General features: G+C 32.7%; 1 protein-coding gene across 3 annotated transcripts in view; it reads left to right on the top strand.

Annotated features, from left to right (window-relative positions):
- LOC105475424 (semaphorin 3D) overlaps positions 1–26042 on the top strand; it is a 195646-nt gene that overhangs the window by 44105 nt on the left and 125499 nt on the right. For 2 of the 3 annotated variants that reach the window (XM_011730635.3, XM_011730637.3), the window contains one exon: positions 20925–21116. In XM_011730635.3, the coding sequence (XP_011728937.2) occupies positions 20966–21116 (151 nt within the window). In that variant the 5' untranslated portion in view covers positions 20925–20965. Of the gene's footprint in view, positions 1–15817; positions 15924–20924; positions 21117–26042 lie in introns of all 3 variants that reach the window. The other variant, XM_011730636.3, reaches the window with a different exon arrangement.

The following is a 26042-nucleotide window of genomic DNA, read 5'->3' as shown; positions in this document are numbered from 1 at the left end:
TACCATGGAGAATGATTAAATAAAAACAGGACCACCATGAGCTATATGCCTTATTTCCCTGATGTAATCTGTGTCTTTTGTAAATAAATTATGACATCTTTAGAAAGATTTTATTATTGAGTTTTAAATAAGGTTATAATTTCATGTCTAGAGAAATAAATTTTGATTTTAAAACAATACAATTCATATGGAATTAACTTTGGCTGATACTGAATGTGTAGATAAAGCTAAGTACTTTCTCGGTGTTTTACTAGATATTATTGGTTCAAAAATTTATTATATTGAACCTTGATATCTCAAACCTTGATTAAATAAGCAATTAAGTAATTTAGAAATTGGTAGACAGACACCCAGAAAATTGTCCTTTTTAGCAATGTTGATATATATTATTAATTGCTTAGAAATTTTAATACATCAAAACTAAAATGCATTGCCAACTTCCGTATAGTTCACAGAAACTTGTTTTGTGTTTTTCTCTCTTATCTTCTATTTTGCTGGCTATTAAATTTAAATAGTACATTAATGCATTAAAGCTTTGGTTAAATGCATTTTTAACTCTTTTTCCTATTCTTTTTTTTTTTTTTAATGCAAAGTGCATTGCACACATCATAAATTAAATTGAGAAATCTAAATTTATGCCAATAAGGTCTTTCAGTGAAGGCTTTATAAACTGGGCCCTTGTTTATTCTGTGTGTGGCCACTTTGGTTATTAGTAGGGGTTACACTGACCGCCTTTTCCCAGATTTATGAGACTTGGCAAAAACCTTGAGAAAACAGAGCCCAGCTCCTCTCAATAGAAAACATTATTAGATACTAAATAAACATTAATTAGGTAAACTGGTACTATTCAGCCCAAAAGGAACATGTTCTTATTTAGATTTGCTCTGATGGGTGAAAGAATATGTGTCAAAAATGATTTATAGAGATAAAAAAGAAGGGAACTTAAGTGATTTAAATTTCAGTAACAGTCAAGACTATCCTTAGAAAGACTTTGTGCTCATTCATGTAGGGCAGTGATCCTGTGCTAGGGAGGACATGCATCATGTCCTTCTCCCAGTGGAGAAAGATCAAGAGACCAATCTTTTTTTTTAATATTAGGACAGAATCCCCAATAGTACAATAATTAATTTTCTCTGGATTCCAATAAAAACTGAGAAATAGGGCATGTTGTGCAGTTAGTTGACATATGGTTTTGAAATAAATTATTAAGTTTTTGACAATGTTAAAATTCCTGAAGAGGTTAAAGCATTTTAAAAGGAATAACTTGAACTTGTCCCTCTTCAACAAGTTAACATCATGAAAAATAAGAGAGGGGGTTAATATGTGTACTATATTAAAAATGATAGTGCTGCAACTAGGTAGGTATAGTGTGCTTAGAATTAGATACCAAATTGGACAAATCCACCATAAAAACAGTTTTGAAACATCTCTAAAATTTTTAATGTGACTGAATATTAAATAAAATGAAAACATAGTGATGGGTAAAGTGGAAACAACTCATTAGTAATTTATAAACTAGATTATTGATATAATCTCATTGTTGTGAAATACATTTATGTATATGCACAGAAAATAGGGAAAATATAGAAGATGTTAACAGTGATCATCTCTAACTGATGTGCTGATAGGAAGATGGTGTTTTGATTTTCTTTTTGCATACCTACCTTCTTTTAATGGTAGAATGTAAAAAAACTACTTTTATAATAATCACAGTCTATTATTAATAGAATAATTAAATGGCAGTAAAATATATATACATTAATTCATTCATTATTAGGCCAATCCCCAGGGAAACCAGAAGAAACTTGTATTAAATAGATTTATCTCTTAATAATGACTCCTTAACAGAAGCACTTAATAATGTGTTCATGTCTTGCAGGTTGTAGGCTGTAGATTATAGGGAGTAAATATCATGTATATATACATAAAACTCTGCTGTAACATGTCGGGCAGAAATTTGTGCTGATGTTTGAAGTGACTATGATCAATAATGTCTCAATTTTTCTTTTTAATGTAAGTGATCCTGTACATATCAGAACAATAAGTCACCTTAAATCCCATCTTCACTAGTCCTTTCATTTAAAGATGATAAAACTGCAATTCACAAAAATAGAATAATTTAACAACATTTACTGGCAGGGCTTAAACCAGACCTTAGCTTACATGGTTTCTAATGCTGTGCATTTTCATTCTGTCACAATCAAAGTTTTGCATATTTGAGGAAAAGAGAAAATGCAGAAGTCTTATTTAATAAATAAATTATTATTTTTTATTGGGTAAAATAAAACATTTTTATTGATGTTAAAAAAACATTAAGTAAATGCTCTTATAAAGTTAATTTTTTAAATATTAGTAAATATGTTAATATATAAACATTTTGAAAATTATATGATACTTAATAGTAGTCTGCAGTAATATATTGTTAATATATTAATGTAATTAATAGTAGCCTGTGTAATAATTACAGCATACAACACATTTATCTAATTTAATTTCATCTAATTTGTTTTGATCACTTTTTCTGTGGTTATTTATTAGGTGTGTTTGTTGTGTCATGGGAATAGTTGTTTATTCTGCAACAGCACTGTACATAACAGTATTTATCATTTGTCTAATTCTTTGATACAGAAATAGAAAGTACATCTTAATATAGTCAGAAAAAGAAAATACAATAGTATTTCATAAGTTTTAAGATGGTTGTTTTTTTCTCACTTCAATGTCTGAAATCAATGACGTCTTACAACCAATGCCATGTCATAGTTAAATTGACAAGATTGTTTTCTTAGTGACACCTAAAATAATGATGTATATTAAAATGGTATCTTAGGTTAGATTAAATAAGTTATAATAAATAATATTTATTCACCTTCTTTAGAGACATTTTCATTATAAGTTCAAAAGCATTGTTCTTAAAGAATAGTATTCATCTGTAGTTCCTTTGTGAAAAAGACAGAAATATTATTACAAGGATTTTAGGATGCTATACATCTTAACTTTAAAGCATTTGCTGATATAAAATGATGTTTTCATTGTGAACATAAAATAAAATATATATATAAATGTATATATCTATTTGAATAACTTGATATTTTTGATCCATTGCATAACTCTTTAGTACTGTTTAAATCTAATAATCAGTGCTCAGATCTTACCTTATTGACATATTAGTAACATTTAATCTGGTGGCTCTGTTGATCATTTATCTTCCTCTGATTTCTGATTCCTGTGAAGATTTCAAAGGAATACAGAGTCTCACATATTTCTCATTGTCCTTCTCCACAAGTAGCTTTTACCAGTCTCAGTTGCTGGTTCAGCCTCATCTCTCTGACCTTTTAATAATGGAGTGTGCCAGAGATCAGTCCTTGCACCCATTTTTTCCTCTATCGGAATTTCTTCCCTTGGCAATCTCACCTCTCATAAATGCCACCCATATACTTATGACTGCCAAAATTATACATCTATCTCTGACTACTACTTTCACCTTCTGACTTTAATTCAGCTGCCTTCTCAGTGTTGCCAGGTGAACGTCCAATAGAAAGCTAGAATATATACAAAACCAAATCTTGATCTTCCAGCAACCTCCAAAATGAGAGTTGAACAATGAGAACATAAGGACAGGGGGAGGGGAACATCACAGGGGAGGGATAGCATTAGGAGAAATAACTAATGTAGATGACGGGTTGATGGGTGCAGCAAACCACCATGGCACGTGTATACCTATGTAACCTATCTGCACATTCTGCACATGTATCCTAGAACTTAAATTATATATATATTTTTAAAAAAGGACAGGGAGGCACAAAATGGAACACAGGGATGAAAGGATATATTAATATACATGTAATATAATTTTGATATTTGAGTTACGTACATGTTTTATATAATAAAAAAGCAAAACAAAAAATAAGATAAAAAGTTTAAAGTAAACAAAAATTAGCCAGGCGTGGTGGTGCACACCTGTAATCCCAGCTGCTCTAGAGGCTGAGATGTGAGAATCTCTTGAACTGGGGAGACAGAGGTTGCAGTGAGCAGATATTGTGCCACTGCACTCCAGCCAGGGTGACAGAGTGAGGCTGTATCAAAAAAAAAGAAGTAAAATTATTAATTAAAAAATAATATCAGTTATTGCTCTTATAAAATTTACAGAACCTTTTATTCCTAAAGTTAATTAATTGTTTAATGAGTCAGAATAGCAGATTTCTATTATGTTTCCTCTATGTAATTGTTTGACTTCTTATCTGTCTACTAAACATTTATTATGCTTTTACTTTGAGCCCATTCAGCTTCTATGAGCTATCTGAAGTAGATTTAAGACAGTATACATTTTCTGTGCCTAAGCATCTTTCCAAATTTTTTGGAGAGGTAAGAGGCTTGTAAAATTCAGGCCATATGCAAGAAAATTTGACTGTAAGTCGATGTAGTTGAGAAAAAATCTGCTGTACTTTCCCTGGTAGAAAGTGTGTGAGTGTGTTGATCTGGAACTTACCCAGAAATGCTTTTTGGATGAGACTGGATCAGGACAGCAGAACATCACACACAGGAAGAAGGAAAATAATATAATTTAGATGGGATGTGTTCACTGACTATTTTGCCTGGAACAGGGGGTGCACATTGAGGAACAAGGAAAGTAATTTGTGTAGTTAAAGAAGGGATTTAGATACCAACCTAGGGAGTTTATATTTCAAATTAGAGATGGCATTATGAAAGCAAACATTTGAGGAAAACAAGTATGGAAAACAAGTTATCCATTTCCAGGACTGAAGTCTACGGGTCAAGTCCGGAATACCAATTGTAGCAACCCAGGCATTCAATCAGAGCAACTCGATGCTACATTAGTGGCATGAAAATGGAGTAGAAAAATTAATCTTAGGTAAAAAAGAACATGTACATTATTAAAGGTATCATTAATATTGATGACAACTTTGATAAAGAGCAGATATTCCCTTGCCATATCCCTGTAGTGTCTGTGTTATGTATGTGAGTATATATGAGATTTATATATATATACACACACTCCTATGTATATACCATATATGTCTTATATATCATATCCTGTATGTATCTGATGTATAGACTATATATGTCATATCTATATCATATATACACCACATATATACACATCTTATATGACTTTTATGTATATCATATATGCCATATGTAATACATGGTACTTCTCTATTTCATAAAAGTAAATTGCAATATCTGAATCAGAGTTTCTCATATCTGACTCTGCTGTACATAAGATTTAATAACATTGATCCCTAAAAAAAGTAAACTTGAATTAAGTCAAAAAGGTTAATCTCTTTTTAAAGAAAAAAGTCTATGTATGTTGTTAATTATTTAAAAATATTCATAGACACTTTGCTTTGCTAAAACTACGTACGTCATATTCCTGTAATATTGATGACATATCAACAGACTAAATTTACATAAAAAAAACCCTGACCCTGAGTGGCTAATTGAATTCCCGAAAATAAGATGTCCTGTATGAGGCAAACCAGGACTACAGTCATGTCTTTAGACCTTTAACTCAGAGCACTTTCCTCTAAAGCATAGTGGTTCCTTATTCATGTTCCCTTTGCATTCTTTATCAAAGAGTAACTGGAAAATCTGACACTTATATAAAACATCAGAATTTAATAGTTCAAGTTAAATGATAATAAAAATCTGTAAATTGTAAAAAATAAAAATGTATTTTCCCAGTTGATACACATATTTTTAGCAAGACAAAGCATAATATGCCTTTCAATGCATAATGTTTTTACTGTTCTTTAATATTTTAAATAAAAACATATTATAGACAATTGTATAGTTTGTTTTAAACTGAAATAATCTTGAAATACCATTTACATATTATAAAAATGTTTTTTTAAATATGTTACTTTACCCTTTTGTACTACATTGATTGGTCAATAGATAGATGATATAAGCTTGTTTTAAATAAATCAAATGCAGTATTTGGAAAATCAAAGTTCCATGTATACTTAATGCTGATGCTTATCATAATCCCTGGAAGTTGGCAGTCTTTGTTGAATGATTAGGTAAAGTACACAAGTCAACTTTTTAAAGGAGAATTCTTAATTTTATGAGGATAATGCAGTACAAGAGTTTAATGAAGCATTGTCTGAAAACTGATTTATTGTAGTGACAAGTATAGAAAGATATCTTTTTCTCATTGTTTTATAATCAAGAATTCGTTACTCTTCATTGACATTCCAAAGGACGCACTCATGCACTATTACAATTGAATTCCACATTCTTTCTTACCCAAGATAGCAATAATCTCTACATCTCTACATTTTTCCTCTGAGTAGCTTGCATATTTTACCACTTAGACATTCCTCTCTCATCCTCTTTTTAATCTGGGTGTGCATTTATTTAGGAAAAGGTCCGTGCTGTGAATTTTCTAGAAATGTGGGAATCATATAGATAGGATAAATGCTTAATGGATAATTCTTGAATATGTCTTTAAATTCTACTTAATTTTATGGTTTGTCTTCTGGATATAACTCAACAATTCACAGGAAGAGAGGAAGAGAAGTAGAAACATGATAGTAAATAATACCAGTAAATATATCATTTTCATATGTGTGTATGTACACACACACACACACACACATATTTTTATTTATTTATTTATTTATTTATTTATTTATTTATTTATTTATTTTTTACTGAGCCAGCAGGGATAGGAAGAGGGAGAAACTTGACAAAACTTTCCAAATTGTTAAATGAGCATTTGCTCACTTCTGAATTATAAATACCGACATGATTCATGGACAAATCATACCCAGTTGAGGGAATGGAACTATCTTAATCTATAATAAGAAATAATTGTCTCAAAAAAAACAAAAAAGAAATAGCTGTCATAACAGCCATTGTTTTTCTGCAAGTACTATTTATGTACAGATTTTAATGTACATTATTTCAAATGCAAAAACATAGCAAAGTTGTCATTATCTGCTAAATTTCAAAGAAAATCTTACCCTGGAAATGGTAAAACTGGAATTCAAAATCAAGCCTGTCTGACTACAAAGTTCAAATGCTTACCATTATCTCACGGCCCTTCTCTACACGCAGGGGTTTTCTAGGATATTCTCAAGTGATGTTAGAAAAAAGTGTTGTTCTAAAAACTTGCAAAAAGATACCCAGAATTACAAAGAATGTCCCTGAATCGCTCAGATATTCCTACCATTTTGGAGGGTATGAATCTTTATAACATCTATACCTCTTTCTAGTTTAGTCCCCACATTCCCATATGTTCCTTGGACTCTTGGGGAGACACAAGGTTTTTGAGTTTTTCTGATATTACACATAAGGATGCTGTAAAGAGATTTGAAAAGCTTCTCCATCATATGTCAAAGAAGTGGGCTGGTGAAGGAAAGAGGAGATTGAGTTCTTCTTTCATTTATTTAATAAATAAATACTCATATCTTACTCCATACTAGGGACTGTGTTAAGCTTTGAGGATACAGTGGTAAATTTAATAGATGTCCTGAATTCATGTGGTACAAAAGAAGAAAAAGTACATGATTCAGTAGATGGAGATTATGCTTGTTCTGGAAGGTACAAATGAAAAACTTGCAAGATTTAGGGAATGATCTTCTAATGACTTGGAAATATATTTTAAACTGTGATTTTATTATGATATAACAAAGGACTCATGTTTTGAATACTCTAAAAAGTACAGAAGTTATAATTAAAACTAAATTTCTTGATATGCATAAACATTGTTGGTCATTATAATATCTAAATAAGCCTTCAAAAATAACTTTAGGTTGGCTTTCTGTCAAAACCATTTCTAAGCATTTATATCAGCTCCAAGACCTCCCTCATAGACTTTTTCTTCAAACATATTTAGTAATCTCTAGTAGAAAATTCTAGAAAAAATATTTTCATTCTCCCTTTTATTCTGTATAGTCTGACAATTTCCACATCCAATAAAGCAATTAAGTATGTTCTTTTTATTAGGATTTCAGTTTGGCAGTGCATAGGGGCCCATTGAATTAGAAGTTCAGAGGAAAACAATGTATTATTAATACTGCAATAGGGATCTTATCTAATTGTGCATTGAAAAACATGTACACTGTGGAATGAGAGTTGAGAACGTTAATGCCAAATTATACAAACACATTTGTAACTATGATAGGAGAATATGGGAGTTTCCAGACTTCCTTTTAAGTTTCATATTTACTTACTATCTTTAGAAAATACTTGCTATCATAGTCCATGTAAAAATGGAAGACCATTAAGCTAACATTTGTTAGAGCTAGTTATGTGCCAGAGAAGATAGTAAGTGCTTTTCATGCATTATTTCATTTTATTCTCACAACAATCATATTTGATAAGAACTGATAATCCTATTTTGTAGATGCAGAAACTGGACTTAGAGAAATTAAGTGAATTCTCTCAGAGGATAAAGTTGATAAGTAACAAAATAGAAATTACAACCAAACCATCTTATAGCCAGAACCTGAAATTTTAACCAGTAGGCTGAGCGATCCCTGGAAAATTCAAGAATTTTATCTCAGTTGCTATAACACTTGGTAAAAACAAGTAAGTTTAATTATTGAGGATTTTGAGAGACTATCTGAGTTGAACTCTGTATTTAAAAATTCAGAATGTTGTGCTAGTTTTAGAACATTGTGCTAGCTTTCAAGTCAACTTCTGAGATATTGTAGTAAAAGGTATTATATTTTCTCCAAGAGGGAAAGATGTAAAAAATAAAAATGGAGAAATATCCATCGGCAGCTGTATGCTCAACTCAGGAATCCCCTGCTTATCCTGACTGAGACACTTTTTAACATTCGTGTAAGTCCAGTTGTTAAGATGTAGCTGAGGATATAAGGATGAGACTAAACACAGCTCAGAAACTGATAGTACTATGTTGATAGAGAACTAGATAAGGAGGGTGATAAGGGTGGAGGGAGCACAAATATTCCACACATGACTTCAACAGAACAGTCATGCAAAAAGAAGAAAGCAAGCAAACATATCTACATAGGAAGACCAGAGAGGTTTTTTATAAATGTGTGACTGCCTGATAAAGAAGCTGAAATTTCTGGCACTTTATTAGTCTCACTATTACAAGACAACACCCCAACTCATTCTATACGCATTGCGTATGCACTGGGTAACTGCAAGTTACTTTTTAAACACAAATATATTAGTCCAGGAACTGCTCCCTTATACACATTAAGAGAAGGTAAAAGATATGAATTCAGCTTTAATGATAGAAGCTCTTTAATAAGATCCATATTATGCTTCTATATTGCATGTCCAGTACATCAAATAATGTTTCTAAAAGAGTGTTATGAGGTCATACTTTAAAATATAATAAATTCATGTGAAGGCATATATATAGATAATATAAAACTTGTATTAATTATAAGATGATATTTGTACATTTTATTATGTTATTTGGAATTATGTAATATGTTGATATTAATTTTTAATTTTATTAATTTATATTTGAGGACAGTAAAGTTCATGCTAGAGAAACAGTTCATCCTTATGCAAATATGTATTTCAATAACTATTTAATATGAAATAAATTTTTTGATGTGTTCTTTTAATAGTCCATCTTAGAACTACCAGAAATATTAAGATGTTCTAAGATTCATAGTAGCTCTTTGAATCTGTGGCAGAGACAACTTCAACTCTTGGTATGCTACAAATACAGTAATTTTGAAAACTGTTACAAATAATACTGGCATGTTTACACATGTGAAATGGTTTAAAATGTTATTAAAAGTATTTTTGTATGTTTAACCTACCAAAACCTAATTAAATCTCAATATGATATCCAATTTTGCCATGTTTTAACTTAGGAAACATTGCTTCACCGTTTTATGCGTTACTATAGTCAATAAAATAATTTTTGTTTTCCTGCTATATATGAAAGTTTCGCTATGTTTGATATATAATCACAGGGTATTATAAATGAAATTTGATCAAAACGGTTTTTTAAGCTGGTATGAATTTTGAAATATACTTGGTAAAAGCATAACAATTTTAATGTAAGTAAAACTAGTTTCAAAAATTGATCATAAACACAATATAGCTGTTTTTAAACATGATTACTTTTTCATGTAAAAATTATTTTAATTAATTATTTAAAATAATTTCAGGCATATGTTCAAAAATGATCAGAAACATGTGTTCAAAAATATAAATTGGTGAGGTGCCTAAGTGACATCATAATTATGAAGAATAATTTTTTAAAGAAAGCTGAAAACAGATGACATTAATAAGAGTTCGTTAAAGATCTTTATACCTTTAAACCATACTATACTAGTTGTAAAACTAAAGACTAGGTGTGGGAATGGAAACTAGAACACTGAATTAAGTCTCATAGATGCATAAATTTTTTTTTTTTTTTTTTTTTTTTTGAGACGGAGTCTCGCTCTGCCGCCCAGGCTGGAGTGCAGTGGCCGGATCTCAGCTCACTGCAAGCTCCGCCTCCCGGGTTTACGCCATTCTCCTGCCTCAGCCTCCCAAGTAGCTGGGACTACAGGCGCCCGCCACCTCGCCCGGCTAGTTTTTTGTATTTTTTAGTAGAGACGGGGTTTCACCCTGTTAGCCAGCATGTTCTCGATCTCCTGACCTCGTGATCCGCCCGTCTCGGCCTCCCAAAGTGCTGGGATTACAGGCTTGAGCCACCGCGCCCGGCCACATAAATTTTTTTTTAAAATTACAACCTGTTAAGATTCAATACAAAGAATATATTGAATTGCAGACATACATAATCGTTATACTTTGAATATACTGTTGAATGTACTATATCTTTGTATTTCACAGGATCCACAAGATTTTTAAAATTTGTTTTCCCCTTTAGAAGGTAGTATCCTTTCTGGAGAAGGCACTCAGGGAAGCATACTTCTTTTAATCTTTTTAATCCAAGTAAAAATCTTCAAGTCAAGTACTACACATATTCACCAATGTTTATTCTATTTTGATTTTAAAATTTTATATGAAGTTATTGTTGATCAGGTATTTAGTTATTTTCTCTTTCTTGATAAATTATGTGATTTAATTTAAATAAGTAGCATTAGAGGCGCTCCAGATACAATTATGTTATATCCTTCATAATCAGATTCAAACCATCACTTTCATTCTCCCCTTTTAAAGTATAGAAAAGAAATTTATTTATTTGCTTGTTTAGTTGTGTTTATGATCTCAAAGAATTAAAATTATTTTCTTCATTTGTTTTCATACTCTTGGATGTTATATAGTATTTTCCTGAAAACTCTGCTTTAAAGGCCTTATAAACTGTAATTGTACTTTCAGATAATCATGAGTTGTCTTTAAAACCATAATTTTCTCTTGTTCTTAAATCGAGTTTTAATAGAAAATTAAGACAAATTGATTATAATGATTTTTAAATGGCTAACACTGATAGATCACTTACTCTGTACTGGGCAGGGTGTGGCGCTTTACATTATGGTTTCTGAGTCCTTACAACGAAGGAACCAAATACCCTTGTTATCCACAATTTCAGGTGAGAAACATGAGACACAGTATGGTTAAGTAACTCGCCCATGGATAAACAGAAAGCAAGTGATAGACCTGGGCTTTTTGTCTGTGCGCTTAACCACAGTGCTACTATCCTTTTGACATGTCCCAGAAGAGTTATATAACCTGGGATATGTGGAAGTGTAGCTAAAAGAAGCTTTTACTTTGTATGACAAGGCAGTCATATAAGGTACAAATAATGGAACTTATGATATCAATTTATTTATAAAACTTATATATTTGTTTTAAGTTGTTTTTAACTTTCTCAATAGCAGAGTTAGACCAAACATAGGAATATTTACTGAACCAGGGATTTGAAACTTTTGAATTTCTGGTAGAAGCTGGTAGATTATTTATGGCAAAATTCAGATTTCTCCTATGGATAAGATTTTCCAGATATCCAGCTTTTTCTGGGCCAGGAGACCCCAATAATGAGCATGTGCAAATGTATTCTACAATGTTTACCTTATAATGACACAATTAGAAATACAAGTGGGTTGGAACAATTGCATTTGAAGCATGTTAAAACAAGATGAAATGCATGAACATATGAGACATAACATCATTAGAGACATAAACAATGATCACTAAATAACTATTACTGCTAAGAGTGCTGGACCATTCTTTTATTTGTTGAAAGAAAAGTTGCCTTTTTGATTGCATAGTCATCATCAGGTGTTGAATTTAAAATGTTAATTATTAATAGTTGATGAGTTGGGTCAAATACAATGAAATTCAAATCGGATATGAAGACTTGGTTCCTAAATTCCACTTGTGATGCTAAGTTCTTTTTACATGCTGCCTATTTGTGTTTCCAGATAGCATTATGTTTATGAAGTGAATTATTTACATTTTTCTCCTATTTCCCTAGGGTGTTTATTTCCCTAAGGTGTTTCATTAAAGAGTGAAGAAACAAACAAATAGTGTTAATGTGTTTAGCACATCTTTTGTTAAAAAAAAAAAAAAGATAAAATAAGGCTATATAGGATTCATTTAACTCATTATAAGTGTTTTGATCTCAACAGTTTATGTGTTCCTGAAGAATATATGTGAGTATGAAACTCAAGGTCATAGTTTTCCTGCTATGTGCAGTTTTTTTAGATTAAAAGTTTGCTATTAAATATGGGCATTGCTGGTAGATTTGATGGCATTTCTTTATCTGTTTATGTAAAAGGGTTAGGATTTTTATGAAGAATACGTATAATTGTCCTACAGCATACATCTCAAAAATGTAATTTAATTACTTCATAATTATTTACTGGTTTCCAATAGTTACAACCTTAAGATTCTAAACTAAGTATGTATAACCCCATGTTATAATTTAGTCTCAGTGTAGGAACTTATCGAAATGCTATTTCCTATACATAAGTGGTTTTGTATAAGCAGGCTTATATAGTTTTACATATTGGCAACTATAACCTCTGTATGTTGTTTTCATGATAAGATGAAATCCCCATCTCACAGTCTGATAAGACATGTATTAAATAATTTTTAAAAAATCAATTTTTCCTCCTTTGGCATGACCAATTTTTCAGTAAATATTTTTAATTGGAAAATTAAAATATACACATGAAGACTGTGGGAAACACGACTACCACACGTCAATAAATGAAAAGAAATTCTGTTTTACACATTTGTCTGTCTTTCCTATCTAGGTGTTGTGCTCTTCTCTTCGTGCATCTCTGTATTGTTCTTACCTTAGAATAAGTGCTGCTAAAACAAACACCATGATAATATTTTAAAATATAATAAAGTAGGTGAGGCACAGTGACAGTGGCTCACACCTGTAATGTCAATACTTTGGGAGGTTGAAGCAGGATGATCACTTGAGGCCAGGAGTTCAAGAGCAGACCAACCTGGTCAAAATAGTGAGACCCTATCTCTAAAACAAAACAAAACAAAACAAAAAAAAAACAGAATAGAAAATTAGCTGGGCATGATGGCACATGCCTATAACACCAGCTCCTCAGGAAGCCAAAGCAGATGGATCACTTGAGTCCAGGAAGTCCAGGCTACCATGAGCTGTGGTCATACCACTGCACTCTAGCTTCAGTGACAGAGTGAGATCCTATCTATCTCTTAAAAAAAAAAAAAAAAAAAAAAAAAAGGAAATATACATATATCATAAAAATACTTGTATTGCTTTGAAAAACAAGTTTCCAAGTGCAGAATTATTTATGCTGCCACAGAGACCATGGAGCCACTAACTTGGTTTGTAAAACAGAATATTCTCTACATTTTATTGTGAATAATCAATTTTTTAAAATTCGAATCCATTTATTCTTCACATAGGCAGAATACTTATAATATTAGATACATATTATAAATTCTGGGAAAATGTTAAATGGACATGTAATTCAACAGCTAAATGAATAACTGAATGTGAATTTCAGAAAAGATTAAAGAGAAATTTTGGATATTTGCCAAAATATTGTTTAGTTTTGATAAAAATGACATTTCTAAAAAATAAAAGGGCTTGACTAAATTAGAAATAAGCATATCTCAATAATAAAAATATAGTTGGCCCAGCGTGGTGACTCATGCCTGTAATCCCAACACTTTGGGAGCCCGAGGCTGCTGGATCATGAGGTCAGGAGCTCGAGACCAGCCTGATCAACATGGTGAAACCCCATATCTGTTAAAAAATATAAAAAATTTAGCCAGGCACGGTGGCACGTGCCTGAAATCCCAGCTACTCAGGAGGCTGAGGCAGAAGAATTGCTTGAACCGGGGATATGGAACTTGCAGTGAGCAGAGATCGCTCCACTGCTTTCCAGTCTGGTTGACAGAGTGAGACTCTGTCTTAAAATAAAAAAAAAAATAAAAATAAATAAAAAATAAAATAAAATAAAATAAAATAAAAGTTAATTCTTACTTCATTATTCCAAGAAAATATAATAATTTTGCCTTCATATTTTCAATAATTCCTACTCTGCTTTTTTCAAGTCACTTCATTAAAAAAAGCAGAAGTACCTAAGAGGCACATATCAGAATATTTGAGGTCGATGCTTTTGAGTTTTAAAAAACAACCAATTTATGTTTCGAGTGTGCACATTAAAATTTGACAAAATGTTATATAATTCTCCAAAAGCATATTATAAGATTATCTTAGTCATGAAAAGTTGCATGAGTTAAAATGCTCCCAAGAGTGTAAGAATTTGAAAGGAAAATATTGAAACTTTGGACTGTCGATTAATCTGATTTGAAGAAAAGCCAACTCTGATGATGTTGTTAGTACTTTCTCTGACCCTTCAAATTGATAAGTATCAATTGCTGCTTTGAACAGCAAATTGATGTGAGATTTAGGATGAGGAAAATTAATATCAATAAAGTCATTCACAGTAGTATTTTATTAAATTTGTATAAACGTATTAACAACTTCAACAGTTTAGACCTTGGAGGCACTTTATTTCTTTGGGACCTTTTTACAACTTAAACATTATTTTGTTGTTACTGTTAAGGTAAGAAAAAAAAGAAACTCACAATATTAAACCTAAGAGATTACACACATACATTCTAAAATCTCACAATTGTATTATTGTATGTTGAATTCGTTAGAGGTGAGATCTTACAGAATTTTATTTGGCTTTTAGTATATGGCTATAACGCATGCAAACCCAAGTAAAATGTTAACAGTGTTGCTTTGTTGAACAAGGATTATAAAACAATATACTCTCAGTGTATTTTAGAAATGCAAACATAATGTTTAAACCACTAAAAAATTAAAATGTAGGTAGTTTAATTTATATTTACTGACAAATAGCTTAGCTCAGCTCTACAACTAATTCTGATGATAATCATAATTTGTTTGGTGTGTGGAGAAATATCATTGGCCATCATAAAGAGGCCAATTAAATGCTATATTTGATTAGCATTTAATCAAATATAAGACTCTTCATGATCTCTGAGGAGTCAGATGGCCTTCCACACTCCTTTAGAATATATCAATTGATGGAGAATTCATGACATCTGAAGACAATGAAGTCCATTAATGGACAATTAGTCTTTCAACAAATACTTGCTATCTTACTAAAGTAGTAGAATATTTTACATGCCTATTAGAAAATACACAGAAGGAAACTTAAAAAGGATAGGATAAATTCAAGTGAAAGTTCCAGCATTCCAAGCTCTGCTCCTGTGGACCTTTTCACATACCACTTGAATCCTACTTTGATATTATTGCATTTGATCAATGGAATGTATAACAGCCCCCTGTAACATAAAGCTTCTCTTTGTTTGCCTATGTTACCTCTTTAGCTTTCAAGTGTTTTTCTATAATCCCTTTTTGTTGTTCTGTCCACAGCCATGCCATGAAGCAATGTTACCAATAATTGATCAGTCATGTGCACCCTACAGGAAAACCATCTAATCAAACAATAGCTCAAAATAGGAGCAGCAATTTGGCCAGAGTGAGTTAATACAGATATTGCTTTTAATATTGAGATAGGCATATTTCCTTGTGCTTTCTGAATTGGGTAAAAAACATTCTCAGGTGACCTTATACATACCACTTAGTTATAAAGAACAAAGAGCTCTTTATAAAATTAAAAAATCAGGGGTTCCTTTCTTCCCTTCCCCAACCTACACACCTACACACACACACACACACACACACACACACACACGAAAAAGAGTCCTACATCTAAGTGTTCCAGATTTTCAGGCATGAAGACTTATATATTCTAATTATTGTTCTGTGCATAGAAGCTATTTTTTCACACAAATAGTACCTGATCCTGGCTTAATGACTTTTGGAACAAATGCATATGAATAAATAAGACAAATCAATGAAGTTCACATATAAAATTTTGTATCTCTTGCTCCTGAAATAAATTTTTTGACAAGTTACCATCCATCTAATAAGTTCTGGACTCTTTGTGTTCCTTAGGGAAATGGCACAAGGTCTTCTTGAGTTTAGATTATGCATTTGGATCTCTGATTTAGTGGAACAGTGTGTAAAAGTCTCTCATAATCAGAACACTCCCTATTGGCTCCACATCTGAAGATCCCCAAGAGTGCTGTTTCTATCAGGGAGCATCTGGAATAGATTATATTCAGTTAATTGGCTCCAGATCAAGCTTGTTACAGACAGTAGCATGCAGTATAACCTATGCATTTCACTAAATCCACCCACTTTGGGTTAAATCACACCTACTTCTCTCCATAATTCATCCCAGATGCACAACACACACACGTGCACATAACACACACACACACACATACGAAGACAGCAAAATATCAACAGAGTAGGGAGGAGGTTGTTGGCAAGACTAACCCGTAAATTATCTCAATTAAAAGATTAACTATTGAATTTATAGGATTTTTGGGAAGAAAAACAAAGAATCAGGACCAGCAGATTGTAGGTCTTGACTGTTTTATAGTAGAAAAATATATAAAGGCTTTTATTTTAAGTTCCAGAGGTATTGCCATTTTTGCTTTATTTTGTTCCTCCAAGTACAGGTTCAGCACACATAGGCACTTCTCAGAATGTCTTAGTAGGAAAGCAGGGCTTTGATTTTTAACTTATTTAACAATATTAATTAGTTGGGTTACAAGGAACAGTGTTACTACTGTTCATTGAAAACCAAAACATCAATCTTCTTAACTTACGACATTAGAGGCACAGGGCATGTCTTAGCGATTAATGACCAGTTGGAGGAGTGGATATCTCAATGCATAGCCAAGGGCCATTAACCCCAACTAGTCATTAATTCCCAGGAAATGTCCTGCACTAAGGTCATTATTGCTAATAAAATGCACATATGGAAAATTCCCTCTTTTTTGCCTATGTATATAAACATACATTCACATTACATGCATTGTTACATGTCATAAAAAAGTATTTCACATGTCCAGAAGCTAAAAAAAAAAAAAAAAGAAAACAACTAAGTATAATGAGAAATTTAATATATTTAGTCTCTACATTCCTTTTACCTTTCACTTTTTTTAGAGGGTATGGGTAGGAGGGAGAATACATGTTTGTATGCCAAGGCTGTGAGTCTGCTGCAATCAGATATCTGTGCTTTGCTAATAATGTGAATACAAGAAATAATGGAAGGAACAGGGTAATGGGATTGGAGAAGCACTGATGAATGTGGGTGGAACAGCACACTTGATCAATACCAAAAGGCAGTATGGAGTGATCATATGTATTGTTTCGAGTCATAATATATTAGGTACAAGAACATGCATGAGCCAAATTTAGGAATTAGCCAAAGATTCTCTTTGGTGTGCTTCTGTTCTATGCCCCTGAATTATGCCACATTCTCTTCCTTCTCACAGCCATATAACCCAGTCTATCATGCAGACTGCCTCCGTGTTCAGGAGTCCTTAACAAGGTTTCACTGTTTTCTGGAATTGTCTCTGTTTGCTTTCCCAGTCTCTTTTCTCTGTCCTCCATGAAAGTATACTTGTCTTGTTTAAGCCTATATGATACTCCTTTGAGTTATTTTGCATAGCGTGTCACAAATGTCTCCATTTTGAATTTATTTTATGGTACTTTATTGTTTATAATTAACCATTCCCTTCAGAAAAAAATCTTATTCATTTCCTCACCTTATAAATAGCGATTAGATATGATGCCAATGGCTAAGAATATATATAAGTGAATATGTTAGATATATTCAAATACCATCATAAGTTATATAAATATATATTTATTAACGTATAAATATGTAAATATTTAAAACTTGTATTGGAATTTGTGTAAAAGCAGCAATTTTTTTTTTTTTTTTTTTTTTTTTTTTTGAGACGGAGTCTCGCTCTGTCGCCCAGGCTGGAGTGCAGTGGCGCGATCTCGGCTCACTGCAAGCTCCGCCTCCCGGGTTCCCGCCATTCTCCTGCCTCAGCCTCCTGAGTAGCTGGGACTACAGGCGCCCGCCACCGCGCCCGGCTAATTTTTTGTATTTTTAGTAGAGACGGGGTTTCACTGTGGTCTCGATCTCCTGACCTTGTGATCCGCCCGCCTCGGCCTCCCAAAGTGCTGGGATTACAGGCTTGAGCCACCGCGCCCGGCCAAAAGCAGCAAGTTTTTAAGAAGAATCTATAAGTCAAAGAATACTGGTATTCTAACAAGTTAAAACTAACTTTTAAAACTAACAAGTTGTAAGAATGCATTGAGATTGAATGATTCAAAACTCATATTCAAATCTAATCTGATATTTTTTTTTCTGTAGATCAGTTAAAGTAACTGTTTTGTGGCAATAGCATTAATGTGTTCCTACTGGCCTTTAAATAATATAATTTTTAGGACTTCATGTCTTTTTTTAAAAGAGGCTTTATTAGTGTTCTATATTAAAATTAGCATAACTGAAATATTTAAAACTAAAATTTTCATAAAGGGCTGCTGATGGTGTAGGTGTTTTTCATCAGAAAGACATTCCTATTGTCTCTCACATTTTATCTAATTAGGGGAAACGTTCAGGAAATGTCAATTAAATGTGACTAAAATATGCAACGTTTGTTATATTTAACACAATATGATTGAAAGAGTATCTAAATCAACTTGATTATCTGCATATGGAGTAACCTTCTAAAAGAAGAATTAAATGTTGACAGATTATATACGAAGAATAATTTAGTATTTCTTGTAGGTATCTTTGAATGTAATGAAAGTGATTGAAGAAACAACTTATTAAGCACTCACTTTTCATTTCATGAAGAAATTCAGCATAAAATTGAAGTCTATCCTTAATTATTTATCATGTATAAACATAATACACATCAAAATTTGATTTTATTTTACTTCAAAGACTTGACTTAGCTGCTGAGATTTAAGGTAACTGAAAACTTGGTATTCAAAATCTGGGAGACATTTTAATACACTGAAGAGCTGATCTCACTTAAGGAAAATTCATCCCTTATTAGGCCTTCTCTTAAAACTAAACCATATAGGCATAAAATATTGATTCTGAATGTTAACTAATTAGAACATGACTTAAAGTCTAATACTTTTTTATTATGATCAAAGCTATCACCATGCAATGTATCATCAAGGAAATTATGGGTTCTGTGGCCTATTTCCTAGTAAGATGGCAGTAAGTTAATTAACATAGAAGAGAAGTTGAAGACTCTAGCAGGAGCTGAAGATCACTGGTTTCTACCATAATGCAAAGCACCCGAAGACTTAGGTGCGAAGAAAGCAGACTCCAGCTAAAGTCCTGATCATGCGTTGATTTGATCCATCTCTTACTTGCCGTGTACCCCTGGAAGAACTATTTAACTCTGTACCTCAATTTTGTTTCATTGGTGAAGTGAGATAAATAATTACCCACCCTTAATGGTTGTTTTTAAATTAAATCATTTAATCTATGTAAAGCACTTTTCAAAAAGTATTGGGTACATATAAATGCTCAATAAATATGATTTATAATTTTTATTACCAGGCTTAGTTTAGAATACGTGTTTTGATTTACTCTACATCTCACAGAAAACAACAAAGTTAGCCTATTTTATGGCAACCCAGTTAATAACCACCCCCTTTCTTATAAACGCTTATATTTTATAATTTGTTTTTCTATTCATTACTTCCCTGTGTGGAATAATATAGGTTTCAGGTAAGATTGCATTGTTCCAGGCATAACACCTATACTGGGGCCCTGACCTAATTAAATTTAGTTTCTCACATTTAAGTGGAATTTTTAAATGTCTCTAAACTCAGAAACAGGATAACTTGTCTCAAAATGACAGCTTTTGTCTGTTTTAGTTGGTGGACCTTTTTATTTGGGGATGACGTGGGGCAAGTATGGGCTTCTATCAGTGAAAGTGGTCTCATCTGATCAAATAATTCAAGTTTCAAAAAAAGTTGGTTCTTGAGATATTTGCTTAAACAAAACACAGAAACAACTTTAGTCAAGGAAAAAATGTTAAATATCAAAATAGTTTAAATTCTAGTGGTGCTTTTATTTCTACATCTGGAGAAAGCCAGTCCTTAATTTTATTCCTCAGTTCCGATTCGTTTCTGTAAGGGTAAAATAAGAGCTATGGAGAAATTATTTTAAAAAATCTATACACATTCAATAAATTATAATTTAGTAAATTGAGGAAAACCTGCCAACTGCTATCTTAATAGTTTTTGTTTTGTTTTTTTTTTTTGATACTTTAAGTTCTGGGATACATGTGCAAAACATGCAGGTTTCTTACATAGGTATACACGTGCCATGGTGGTTTGCTGCAACCATTAACCTGTCATCTACATTAGGTATTTCCCTTAACGCTCTCCCTCTCCCAGCCTCCCAGCCCCCAACAGGCCCTGGTGTGTGATGTTCCCTTCCCTCTGTCCAAGTGTTCTCATTGTTCAACTCCCACTTCTGAGTGAGATGATGGGGTGTTTGGTTTTCTGTTCCTGTGTCAGTTTGCTGATACCTTAATAGCTTTTTTTTTGTTTTTTGTTTTTTTTTACTCTTTCTCAGATTTAAATTAACACTGTTGGAAAGATAACATTGTTTTCATCATGAATGCTAATAAAGATGAGAGACTTAAGGCCAGAAGCCAAGATTTTCACCTTTTTCCTGCTTTGATGATGCTAAGCATGGCCATGTTGTTTCTTCCAGTCATTGGCACTTCAAAACAAAATATTCCAAGACTCAAGCTAACCTACAAAGGTAAATATATACATATTTTCTAAATTGTTTATTAAGATTTTTAAATGTCTTTTTTGACTGCTATATTTTTTCTTTTTAGAAAAGCATATTGGCTTCTGTGAAATGTTTATTATGTTGGCATCAATTCATAAAATAGAATTATAGAACACGAAGCCCAATCACTCATTTTTATGAGGAAAAATATGCTAAAGCTATTCAAGTATGCTTTTCAGCCCAGTATTTATAATAATCAGTTTGATCTGCAAGTGGTAAACGGTTTGGTGTTAAAACAAATCAATCCTTAAAAATAGAAAAATGTTAACTAATTTCACATAACTATTGCTAGTTTATTCCTAGTCAGAGGGGATTTTTTAAAAAAAACACAGTAAGATATCTTCAAAAAGAACTTAAGACAGCAGGATAGCTTCAAGTTCTCAACTACATATGTATTTGGTAATAGAAAAAGACAATGTGAAAGGTTTAAAATACAAAAAAGATGAAACAACTTTGCTAAAAAATGAAATCTGCTAAGCTAGTTTTTAAATGTTTGATATAACAGCAAAGTTTATATGAATTACGGTTGGTCATCTTTGTGTGTGTCTGTGTCCAGTTTCATGCCCAAATAGTTTTTACTTTGGTTTCCCTTTTTGATGTACTCTGGGGTTCATTAATACCTCAAGAAATAAAAGGGATGTAGGGAGAATAAAACTTCTTTATTCTCAAAGTGGTAGGCAAAAATTATGCTGGCAATTTGATATCCTCTGATCTCTTTAAGATGACATTTTATAGACAAACAAAATACTAATAAAAGCATGTTGGATGTTAAATCTAAGAGTAAGTTGAATTAGCACATTATATCCATTACAAATCTTATATGTTGGTATTTGTACAGAATATATGTCATGTATTAAAGAGTTAAACAATTTATATATTTTTGAGTTCTTACATTTTTATATGTATCAAACTCATTTGCATTGGAAGTCTATTTTTTGGTAATCTAGGATGTTTTTATCTGGAAACATTGATCACATTATGAAATATAATTTATTGATGTCTTATTTAATCAATAATTAAAACCTTTTTTTTTTCTTTTTGAGATGATGTCTCATTCTGTTGCCCAGGCTGGAGGGCAGGGCATGATCTCGGCTCACTGAAACCTCCGTCTTCCGGGTTCAAGCGACTCTCCCACCTCAGCCTCCTGAGTAGCTGGGATTACAGGTGCCCACCACCACGCTTGATTAATTTTTGTATTTTTAATAGAGATGGAGTTTCACCATGTTGGCCAGGCTGGTCTCGAACTCCTGACCTCAAGTGATCCGCCCACCTCGGCCTCCCGAAGTGCTGGGATTACAGGCTTGAGCCATCTTGCCCGGCCATAATCAATAACTAAAACCTGTATTTGATTGTCTTCCATTTCTTAATCATAGATATATTCAATTTTCTGTCATTCCCCTAAAATTATCTTAGTTTCAAGTGAACATTAACAGTTATGGCAAGGTTTAGGCCATAAATAAAAAACAAAGTCAAGGCTTTTAACCATGCCAGTATAAATAGTACTGAATTATGCCTTCTTCCATAAACAACTATTCATCTAGATAAACTATATGAAGCAACTATTTTTAGACATTGAGCAATAGGCAGCAAAGATGAAAGAAAGAAACTACCAGTGGTACATGCCTATAATCCTAGCTATTCAAGAGGCTGAAGCGAGAAGATTGCTTGAGCCCAGGGGTTTGACTGCAGTGAGCTAGGATTGCATCACTTTTAGAGACTCTGTCTCTAAAAAAGAAAACAAACAAACAAACAAACAAACAAAAAAACAAAAAAACACACTTAATGGCGCAACTCGGAAAGGGTTTGGGACAAACGGGGAATTTGTGTGCTGAGCCGAGATATTGAGATGAAATATTGGAGGTCAAGGAGTGCCGAATGACATAGCAGTTCTGTCCACCCAGAATTTTAAAACTTCACCAAAACCTGGGGCACTCAGTTGACATGCTGCAAGGGTCATTTTATTTTTTAATTTTTATTTTAAGTTCAAGGGCACATGCCCAGGTTTGTTACATAGGCAAGTTGTGTCATGGAGATTGGTTGTGCAGATTGTTTCATCAAACAAGTATCAAACCCTGTACCCATTAGTTATTTTTCCCGATCCTCTCCCTCCTCCCTACCTCCACGCTCTGATAGTCCCCAGGCTATGTTATTCCCCTCTATGTGTCCACATGTTGTCATTGGTTAGTTCACACTTATAAGTGAGAACATGTGGTATTTTTTTTTCCTCCATTAGTTGGCTAAGGATAATGGCCTCCAACTCTATCCATGTCCCTTTAAAGAACATGGTCTCATTCTTTTTTTATGGCTGCATAGTATTCCAGGGTATATACGTACAACATTTTCTTTATTCAGTCTATCATTGATAGGCATTTAGGTTGATTCTATGTCTTTGCTAATGTGAATAGTGCTGCAATGAACATACAAATGCATGTGTCTTTATAATAGAAAGATGTATATTTTGGGGGTATATACCCAGTAATGGGATTGCAGTTTCTAATGGTATTTCTGTCTTTAGATCTTCGAGAAGTTGTCACACTGTCTTCCACAATGGTTAAACTAATTTACACTCCCACCAACAGTGTATAAGCATTCAGTTTTCTCCACAACCTTGCCAGCATCTGTTATTTTTGACTTTTTATATAATAGCCATTCTGAGTGACTAGTGTGAGATGGTATCTTGTTGTGGTTTTGATTTGTATTTCTAGAATGATCACTGGTGTTGAGTTTTGTTTTTTTTTTTTCCACATGATTGTTCCCCGCATGTATGTGTTCTCTTGAAAAGCGTCTGTTCATGTCCTTTGCCCACTTTTTAATGGTGTTGTTTATTTAAAACTATAAAAACCCTGAAAGACAACCTAAGCAATACCATTCAGCACATAGGCATAGGCAAAGAGTTCATGATGAAGATGCCAAAAGCAATTGCAACAAAAGCAAAAATTGACAAATGGGATCTCATTAAACTAAAGAGCATCTGAATAGCAAAATAAACTATCAACAGTTGACAGTGAGTAAGCAGGCTTGAGTCAACAGACAACCTACAGAATCAGAGAAAACTGTTACATATTATGAATCTGACAAAGATCTAATATAAAGCATCTATGAGGAACTTAAACAAATTTACAAGGGTCACATTATAAGAGCTCAGCTATTCTATTCCTACTGTAAGGGATACTTTAGTCCTGCCTTAAAAAATGTGACAATAAGTCTCAAAAGGATTGAACTGATCTTCCAGTAAACTCAATATCCGCGAGAAAAAAAAAAAAAATCTCAACAATTTTTAAAATAAGAAAACCCAAATCAACCATATTCTCAACAATTTAATATCCATAATGTCCAGATACAATAAAAAAAATTACTAGACCTACAAAGAAACAGGAAAATTTAATGATAACAAGGGAAACATGTAGTTAATGGAAGGTAAATTGAAGTGATGCAGATGTTCACATTAGCAAAGATTTTAAAATAGCTATTATGAATATGTTCAAGAATTTAAAAGAAAATGCTATCAAAAGGAATAAGCAGATATGGAATCTCAACAGAGAAGTGAAATGTATTAACAAAACTAAATGAAAACTCTAGTAATGAAAATTGTATCTGAAATTAAAAACTTACTGCATGAATTACAGATTGGAGATAGCAGAACAACATTCAGTAAACCAGAAGATAGAGAAATAGGGATCATCCAATATAAAGAACCTTGAGATTTTTACATGTCAATTTATAACATATTCCATTAAACCAAAGCCATATCTAGAAAGTTATTTTGTATTCCTTATGCTCTTTGTGTGACTATAATGGGATATCTTTAAATTCTTTGAAGCTCTATTGTTTAAATAAATATATATATATATATCTCTTTACATCTGTATCTATCTATAAAAATACATATATCTTTATATCTATATATATTTATATCTATCTCTATATATAGTATCTATATGTATCTCTATATATAGTATCTATCTCTCGATATACTATATATATAGAGAGAGAGATAGATACTCTTGCTCTGTCTCCTATATGTAGAGAGAGATAGACAGATAGATACTCTTGCTTTGTCTCCCACACTGGAGTACAGTGGCAAGATCTTGGCTCACTGTAGCCTTGACTTCCTAAGCTCAAGTAATCCTCCCACCTCAGCCTCTGGACTACAAGCATGATCCATCATGCATGGCTAATTTTTGTATTTTTCGTAGAGACAGAGTTTCACCATGTTGCCCAGGCTTGTCTCCTGGGCTCAAGCAATCCGCCTGCTTCAGCCTCCCAAAATGCTGGGGTTATAGGAGTGAGCCACCTTACCTGGCCAAAAGATAATCTTTAAAGCCACAGGTTTTATGTTTTGTTATGGCAGTGCCCATTTCTAAAACCAAAATGTAATTTGGATAACTACTGCTGTATAACAAGCCATCATAAAACTCATTCCCTTAATAAAACAACAATTACTATATCCCTCAGTTTCTCTGGGTCAAGAATTTGGAAAGGCTTAGCTGAGTGGTTCTGGTTTGTACTCTTTAATGGAATTGTAATCAGACAACGGCTAGAGTTATAACAGTAAGGGTCTGGCTGGCATCTCTTCCTTGATGTATCCTCAGGTTCCTCCGAGGGAGTCTTTTCACTTGGGTAGTTTGGGCTTGCTCAGGGCCTCAAGTGCATACATTTAAACAAACAAAGAGGAAGTTTCATTGCCTTTTTATACCTAGCTTTAGAAGTTACATGGCATTGGTTCCAGAGTATTCTATTGGTTGAACCATGAGAAAGCTTCACTCAATTTTAAAAGGAGAGCACAAAGACTGTACTTCTCAATCATAGTAGTGTCAAAGTCACATATGTAAGGAGCTGTGGCATGGGAGGTATTGTTGATACATATATATATATATATGTGTATATATACAC

Source organism: Macaca nemestrina, chromosome 4 (assembly GCF_043159975.1).
Source record: "Macaca nemestrina isolate mMacNem1 chromosome 4, mMacNem.hap1, whole genome shotgun sequence".
In the NCBI taxonomy this organism is placed as follows: Eukaryota; Metazoa; Chordata; class Mammalia; order Primates; family Cercopithecidae; genus Macaca; species Macaca nemestrina.
Note: the sequence above shows the minus strand (reverse complement) of the source record. Positions and strands in the feature narration are given on the sequence as shown.